Genomic DNA, 9,482 nt, shown 5'->3' on the forward strand with positions numbered 1-9,482 from the left:
ACACTGTTCTGGCTAAGGAGGATAGCACAGGTGAGAGGTAAAGGAGGACAGCACAGGTGAGTGGTAAAGGAAGGTAGCACAGGTGAGCGGTAAAGGAGGACAGCACAGGGGAGATGTACAGGAGGACAGCACAGGTGAGTGGTACAGGGGGACAGCACAGGTGAGATGTACAGGAGGACAGCACAGGTGAGAGGTACAGGAGGACAGTACAGGTGAGCGGTAAAGGAGGACAGCCCAGGTGAGATGTACAGGAGGACAGCACAGGTGAGAGGTACAGGAGGACAGCACAGGTGAGAGGTACAAGAGGACAGCACAGGTGAGCTGTACAGGGGGGCAGCACAGGTGAGTGGTACAGGAGGACAACACAGGTGAGTGGTACAGGAGGATAGCACAGGTGAGCAGGTGAGCAGTACAGCAGTACAGCAGGACAGCACAGTTGTGGGGTATAGCAGGACCATACAGGTGAGCTGCACAGGAGGACAGCACACGTGAGTGGTACAGCAGGACAGCACAATTGTGAGGTATAGCAGGACCACACAGGTGAGTGGCACAGGAGGACAGCACGGGTGAGCTGTGCAGAAGGAGAGCACAGGTGAGTAGTACAGGAGTGCACAGGTGAGCCATACAGGAGCACAGGTGAGAAGTATAGGAGGGCAGTACAGGTGAGTGGAACAAAAGGGTACCACAGGTGAGCAGTACAAGAGGACAGCACTAATGAGTGGTATAAGGGTACAGCACAGGTGAGCGGTACAGGGGAGCAGAACAAGTGAGAGGTACTGCAAGACAGTACAGGTGAGTGGTACAATGAGCAGGACGGGTGAGCTGTACAGGAGGACAGCACAGGTGAGAGGTACAACAGGACAACACAGGTGAGAGGTACAAGGGGCAGCACAGGTGAGAGGTACCGGAGAAGGCATAGGTGAGTGGTAAAGGAGAGACGCACAAGTGAGCAGTACAGGAGGACAGCACAGGTGAAAAGTACAGGAGGACAGCACATATAAGAAGTACCGGAGGACAGCACAGGTGAGAAGTACCAGAGGACAGCACAGGTGAGAAGTACAGGAAGACAGCACAGGTGAGAAGTACCAGAGGACAGCACAGGTGAGAAGTACAGGAGGACAGCACAGGTGAGAAGTACAGGAGGACAGTACAGGTGAGAAGTACAGGAGGACAGCACAGGTGAGAAGTACAGGCGGACAGCACAGGTGAGAAGTATCTGAGGACAGCACAGGAGAGAAATACAGGAGGACAGCACAGGTGAGAAGTACCTGAGGACAGCACAGGTGAGAAGTATAGGAGGACAGTACAGGTGAGAAGTACAGGAGGACAGCACAGGTGAGAAGTACAGGAGGACAGCACAGGTGAGAAGTACAGGAGGACAGTACAGGTGAGAAGTACAGGAGGACAGCACAGGTGAGAAGTACAGGAGGACAGCACAGGAGAGAAATACAGGAGGACAGCACAGGTGAGAAGTACAGGAGGACAGCACAGGTGAGAAGTACCTGAGGACAGCACAGGTGAGAAGTACAGGGGGACAGCACAGGTGAGAAGTACAGGAGGACAGCACAGGTGAGAAGTACAGGAGGACAGTACAGGTGGGTGTAATATCAGTGCAGCACGGATGGGTGTTCTCCATCTAGACGCAGAAGATTAGATTAGGGACACAACGTATTCCATAGATACCTCTTCGGTCTTGTCTGCGTTTCTCCGATTTCCTGGCACTCTGCCAACCTGCAACAACAAACAACATCTCAGCATCGCTGTGCAGATATGAGAAATCCACCAACAGAAGGGGGTAAGCAAAATGATTCAGCCAAACATATCGATGTCTACGATGGAAAAAAGAATCCAGAGGGAATCCCTAAAATAAACAAATCATTTCCTCCCAGTCTGGGAAAATGTCCTTTCCCTATCTGCTCAATCCCTCAGTCACTCAGCGAACCTCCGCCTGGGGGCAATCTGCTGAACCAGAATTTCATATAAATATTCTCTGAGTTTTAATTTCACTAAAAATTTTATAAATCGGAGTAACATTTTGTTCCAGCCCCTGGGCATCCAATATCAGTACTTTCTGTGCCCGAGAAGATCAGGTATAGCCTCGAAAAAAAGTTACACCCATATGGAAGAAAAATATATTTGCAATATATTTTAAAAATATTCTTCCCAAATATATTGACATATATTTGAAATGCTACAATTTTGGACGTATTCAATATTTTTCGAAATATATTTCAATAAATATATATATATATATGTATATATATATATACTGTATATATATGTGTGTGTATGTATGTATGTATGTGTGTATATATATATATATATATATATGTGTGTGTGTGTGTATATACAGTCATGGCCGAAATTGTTGGCACCCTTGATATTTCTCCAGGAAATCATGTATTTCTCACGAAACGTATTGCATTAACACATGTTTTGCTATACACATGTTTATTCCCTTTGTGTGTATTGGGACAAAACAAAAAAAGGGAGGAAAGAAAGCAAATTCGACATAATGTCACACAAACCTCCAAAAATGGGCTGGACAAAAGTATTGGCACCCTTTCACAACTGCGGATAAATAAGAATGTTACAAGCATGTGATGCTCCTGTAAACTCACCTGGGGCAAGTAACAGGTGTGGGCAATATAGAAATCACACCTGAAAGCAGATAAAAAGGAGAGACGTTCACTTAACCTTTGCATTGTGTGTCTGTCTGTGCCACACTAAGCATGGACAACAGAAAGAGGAGACGAGAACTGTCTGAGGACCTGAGAACCAAAATTGTGGCAAAATATCAACAATCTCAAGGTTACAAGTCCATCTCCAGAGAACTAGATTTGCCTTTGTCCACAGTGCGCAACATTATCAAGAAGTTTGCAACCCATGGCACTGTAGCTAATCTCCCTGGTCGTGGACGGATGAGGAAAATTGATGAAAGATTGCAACGCAGAATAGTCCGGATGGTGGATAAGCAGCCCCAAACATGTTCCAAAGACATTCAAGCTGTCCTGCAGGCTCAGGGAGCATCAGTGTCAGCGCGAACTATCCGTCGACATTTAAATGAAATGAAACGCTATGGCAGGAGACCCAGGAGGACCCCACTGCTGACACAGAGACATAAAAAAGCAAGACTACAGTTTGCCAAAATGTACTTGAGTAAGCCAAAAGCCTTCTGGGAAAACGTCTTGTGGACAGATGAGACCAAGATAGAGCTTTTCGGTAAAGCACATCATTCTACTGTTTACCGAAAACGGAATGAGGCCTACAAAGAACAAAACACAGTACCTACGGTAAAATATGGTGGAGGTTCAATGATGTTTTGGGGTTGTTTTGCTGCCTCTGGCACTGGGTGCCTTGACTGTGTGCAAGGCATCATGAAATCTGAGGATTACCAAAGGATTTTGGGTCGCACTGTAGGGCCCAGTGTCAGAAAGCTGGGTTTGCGTCCAAGATCCTGGGTCTTCCAGCAGGACAATGACCCCAAACATACGTCAAAAAGCACTCAGAAATGGATGGCAAAGAAGCGCTGGAGAGTTCTGAAGTGGCCAGCAATGAGCCCAGATCTAAATCCCATTGAACACCTGTGGAGAGATCTTAAAATTGCTGTTGGGAAAAGGTGTCCTTCCAATAAGAGAGACCTGGAGCTGTTTGCAAAGGAAGAGTGGTCCAAAATTCCGGGTGAGAGGTGTCAGAAGCTTATTGATGGTTATAGGAAGCGACTGATTTCAGTTATGTTTTCCAAAGGGTGTGCAACCAAATATTAAGTTAAGGGTGCCAATACTTTTGTCCAGCCCATTTTTGGGGTTTTGTGTGACATTATGTCATATTTGCTTTTCTGCCTCTGTTTTATATTTGTTCCAATACATACAAAGGGAATAAACATGTGTATAGCAAAACATGTGTTAATGCAATACCTTTTTTGTGTGAAATACTTGATTTTCAGGAAAAATATCAAGGGTGCCAACAATTTCGGCCATGACTGTATATATATATATATATATATATATATACATACTGCATGTTAAAAATATTCTTCCCAAATATATTTGAAATGCTACAATTTTGGCACTATTCAATTTTTATTACAAAATATATGAAATATATTTTTTAAAAATGCATTTCAAACGTACTGTATGTCTTTAAAAATACAAATCGATATTTTTTGGAATGCATTTTACGAATATATGTAAAAATATATTATCTGAAGAATATATTTAAAGAAAATATATATTTTTAATAATATCTATTTTTTAAATATATCCTTCATATTTTTTTTTAACATCTAAAAAAAATCATTTTAACATATATTTTTACATACATTTGTAAATGCGTTCCAAAAATGTAGACTTGTATTTTTAAAGACATACAGTATATTTGAAATGCATTTTTTAAATATATTTCATATATTTTAATATAATAATAATAATATTTTGTAATAAAAACGCAGTTCATCATGCAGTATATATATATATTGAATGTGGCCAACATTGTAGCATTTCAAATATATGGCAATATATTTTGGAAGAATATTTTTAAAATATACTTCACATATATTTTTCTTCCATATGGGTATTCTCTGAGTTTTAATTTTGCTAAAAATTATAAATCAGAGTAACATTTTCTTACAGCCCCTGAGCATCCAATCCCAGTATTTTCTGTGCCGGAGAAGATCAGGTATAGCCTCGAAAATAGTTACATGCATCTTAAATAAATTTAGCAAGCATGTACCGCAGAGGCAAAGGCACCATTTCCAAGAGTACGTGTTCTCAAAGTGGTAGGACTGCAGCAGGGGCGGACTGAACATTTGGAAACTCGGGCACTGCCCGAGGGCCCGGGGTCAGTAGGGGGCCCCATGAGATGCCCCTGGTACCTTTTTCATAGGCTTTTTTGAGTTTGGGCAAAGACACAGGGGCCCCATGATCCCCTATTGCCCCGGGGGGCCCCATGAGTTGTCAGTCCGCCCCTGGACTGCAGTACGTTGGGGTGCCTTGACGTGGCCACTGCAGCTTACACATACAGCATGTTTGCACATGTTAGGCGGGGTCAGTTTGGGTTTTTTTGCAGGCTGGCTGGTAAGTGAGCTGGGAATTTTTGTTTGTTTTTGACACGCCCTTCCATGCGCTCCTTGCTGCAAAGGCTGGTTAGAGGTCGGGCTGGTTGCCATTTGATTGTCCATCCATACTACAGCATTGGGGTGAAATGTGCAATACACCACAATGGCACCCCAATACACCACAATGGCACCCCAATACACCTTGCTGGCAGATGCAAAATGCAGTGCTGTTTGCTGCCAGAACACATGCATCTTTTTTTTTTGTTGCCCCTACTGTTGCATGCATCCCATTCAAATGAATGGACTGCCCTAGTGCATCGACGCCTCACAAGAGTTTGACTAGGCACAAAGGCTTCCTTCACTGCTCTGCGGTATCTCGCACATTTCCATTATTATGCATTCTAATATGCATCCTATTTATATTTATTTAATATGCATTTTAATGCGTATAAAATATATATTTTTTAATATGCATTTTAATATGCATCCTATTTATATTTATTTAATATGCATTTTATTTAGGTATAATATTTATATTTATTTATTAATCATTTAATATGCATACAATTTGTTTTATTTAATATGCATTTTAATATGTATAATATTTATATGTATTTAATATGCATTTTAATGTGTATAAAATATATTTGTTTAATATGCATCCTATTTATATTTATTTAATATGCATTTTTTTAGGTATAATATTTTTATTTATTTAATAATCATTTAATATGCATACAATTTGTTTTATTTAATATGCATTTTAATATGTATAATATTTATATGTATTTAATATGCATTTTAATGTGTATAAAATATATTTATTTAATATGCATTTTTTTAGGTATAATATTTATATTTATTTAATAATCATTTAATATGCATACAATTTGTTTTATTTAATATGCATTTTAATATGTATAATATTTATATGTATTTAATATGCATTTTAATGTGTATAAAATATATTTGTTTAATATGCATCCTATTTATATTTATTTAATATGCATTTTTTTAGGTATAATATTTTTATTTATTTAATAATCATTTAATATGCATACAATTTGTTTTATTTAATATGCATTTTAATATGTATAATATTTATATGTATTTAATATGCATTTTAATGTGTATAAAATATATTTATTTAATATGCATTTTTTTAGGTATAATATTTATATTTATTTAATAATCATTTAATATGCATACAATTTGTTTTATTTAATATGCATTTTAATATGTATAATATTTATATGTATTTAATATGCATTTTAATGTGTATAAAATATATTTTTTTAATATGCATCCTTTTTATATTTATTTAATATGCATTTTTTTAGGTATAATATTTTTATTTATTTAATAATTATTTAATATGCACACAATTTCTTTTATTTAATATGCATTTTAATATGTATAATATTTATATGTATTTAATATGCATTTTAATGTGTATAAAATATATTTATTTAATATGCATTTTTTTAGGTATAATATTTATATTTATTTATTAATCATTTAATATGCATACAATTTGTTTTATTTAATATGCATTTTAATATGTATAATATTTATATGTATTTAATATGCATTTTAATGTGTATAAAATATATTTATTTAATATGCATTTTTTTAGGTATAATATTTATACTTATTTATTAATCATTTAATATGCATACCATTTGTTTTATTTAATATGCATTTTAATATGTATAATATTTATATGTATTTAATATGCATTTTAATGTGTATAAAATATATTTTTTTAATATGCATCCTATTTATATTTATTTAATATGCATTTTTTTAGGTATAATATTTATATTTATTTAATAATCATTTAATATGCATACAATGTGTTTTATTTAATATGCATTTTAATATGTATAATATTTATATGTATTTAATATGCATTTTAATGTGTATAAAATATATTTTTTAATATGCATTTTAATATGCATCCTATTTCTATTTATTTAATATGCATTTTTTTTAGGTATAATATTTATATTTATTTAATAATCATTTAATATGCATATAATTTGTTTTATTCAAAATTAATTTTAATACGTATAATATTTATATGTATTGAATATGCATTTTAATATGCATACTATTTCTATTTATTTAATATGAATTTTTTTAGGTATAATATTTATATTTATTTAATAATCATTTAATATGCATACCATTTGTTTTATTTAATATGCATTTTAATATGTATAATATTCATATGTATTTCATATGCATTTTAATGTGTATAAAATATATTTTTTTTAATATGCATTTTAATATGCATCCTATTTATATTTATTTAATATGCATTTTATTGAGGTATAATATTTATATTTATTTAATAATTATTTAATATGCATACAATTTTTTTCATTTAATATGCATTTTAATGTGTGTAAAATATATATTTCTTTAATATGCATTTTAATGCATATAAAATATATATTTTTAAATATGCATTTTAATGTGCATACCGGTACTATTTATATTTATCTAATATGCATTTTAATATGCATACTATTATTATCTATTTAATATTTATTTATCTATTTATTAGAGGTACTTATATAGTGCCATTACATCTATATATTGTACATTCACATCAGTCCCCGCCCCCAAGGAGCGTACAATCTTAGGTCCCTAACTTACATTCATACACTCTTTGGAGTGTGGGAGGAAACCGGAGTACCCAAGGAAACCAACACAGGCACAGGGAAAACATGCAAACTCCAGGCAGGTGGTGCCATGGTTTGGAGCGACCCTAGTATGTATTTAAATGTGTATAATAATTATTTGTAATATGCATTTTAATATGTACAATATTTATATTTATTTAAAATGCATTTTAAAATGCCTACTATCTATATTTATTTATTATGCATTTTTATATGCATACTATTAATATATATTTAATATGCATTTTAATATTTATAATAATTATATTTAATATGCATATTAATATGTATAATATTAATATTTATTAATATGCATTTAAATATGTGTCACATTTATATTTATTTAATATGCATTTTAAAATGCATACTATTAATATGTATTTATTATACATTTAAATATTTATAATGATTATACTTAATATGCAATTTAATATGTATAATATTTATATTTAATATGCATTTAAATATGTGTCATATTTATATCTATTATGCATTTTAACATGTATAATATATATTTATTTAATAGGCATTTTAATGTGTAAAATATTTATATTTAATATGCATTTAAATACATATAATATTTATTTATTATGCATTTTATTATGCACACTATTAATATGTATTTAATATTCATTTTAATATTTCTATTAATTATATTTAATATACATTTTAATATGTATAATATTTATATTTAATATGCATTTAAATATGTGTCATATTTATATTTATTATGCATTTTAACATATATAATATATATATTTATTTAATAGGCATTTAAATATGTATAATATTTACTTATTATGCATTTTAATATGAATACTATAATTATGTATTTAATATGCATTTTAATATTTAGAATAATGATATTGAATATGCATTTTAATATGTAGAACATTTATATTTATTTAATATGCATTTAAATATGTGTCATATTTATATTTATTTAATATGCATTTTAAAATGCATACTAATAATATGTATTTAATATGCAATTAAATATTTAAATCCTATATAAATCACTATATAAATCCTGTATAATAATAAATAATAATAATATTTATAATAATTATATTTAATATGCATTTTAATATGTATAATGTTTATATTTGTATAATTCACCCGGCTTTGGCGCGACGCTCAGTCCTCGTTCCCGCAGGTTGCCCAGAGCGATCTCCTGCAGACGGAACCTCTCCAGCTCAGACAGACTTTGCAGATGGACGGCCGGCAGGCACATGGCTGACTGCAACCTCCTGAACAGAGGGGGAAAAAAGAGAGAAAAATCCGAGAGAAGTCATCGATCTGCGCAGATCACACTTCCAGTCTTTCCTTAAAGTCACAAAATCGATCGATCTGCCTCACCTTCTCCGCTCACCGTCCTCCATGGCGATCCTCGCCTGGTCTGCGCCGACTGCAGGTTGTGTGCAGGAAATGTCCCAGGCACAGGGGATTACAGTGACACACAAAAGAGGAGAGTCAGGGGAGGAGAAGGGAAGGGGGGGGGGGGAGAGTCTGTCCTACAAGTGAAAACATTTTGTCATTTAAAGGATTCGGATTCTATTGGTCTAAAAAAAAATAAATAAATTAAAAAAAAAGAAAAAAAACTACTAAAGAAAGGAAAAGAAAAACACAAAAAAAGAAAAAAAACACAAAAAAAGAAAAAAACTAAAAAAAAAACACTAAAAAATAAAAAAACATTACAAAAAGAAAAAAAACACTAAAAAAAGAAACAAAAAACA

The 9,482-nt window shown here is 33.2% G+C and overlaps 1 protein-coding gene across 1 annotated transcript in view; it reads right to left on the reverse strand.

Annotated features, from left to right (window-relative positions):
- LOC149457047 (rho GTPase-activating protein 6-like) overlaps positions 1–9,175 on the reverse strand; it is a 92,447-nt gene extending 83,272 nt beyond the window's left edge. Inside the window, exons 1-3 of the mRNA XM_089684126.1 lie at positions 9,106–9,175; positions 8,866–8,996; positions 1,684–1,731 (exon numbers count right to left, since the gene is read on the reverse strand). Coding sequence (XP_089540252.1) covers positions 1,684–1,731; positions 8,866–8,996; positions 9,106–9,128 — 202 coding nt within the window. The 5' untranslated portion in view covers positions 9,129–9,175. The remainder of the gene's footprint in view (positions 1–1,683; positions 1,732–8,865; positions 8,997–9,105) is intronic.
- Between the last annotated feature and the right edge of the window lie 307 nt (positions 9,176–9,482).

This window comes from Staurois parvus, unplaced genomic scaffold (assembly GCF_062004578.1).
Source record: "Staurois parvus isolate SC_StPar_1 unplaced genomic scaffold, SC_StPar_1.0 ptg000337l, whole genome shotgun sequence".
NCBI classification, from domain to species: domain Eukaryota; kingdom Metazoa; phylum Chordata; class Amphibia; order Anura; family Ranidae; genus Staurois; species Staurois parvus.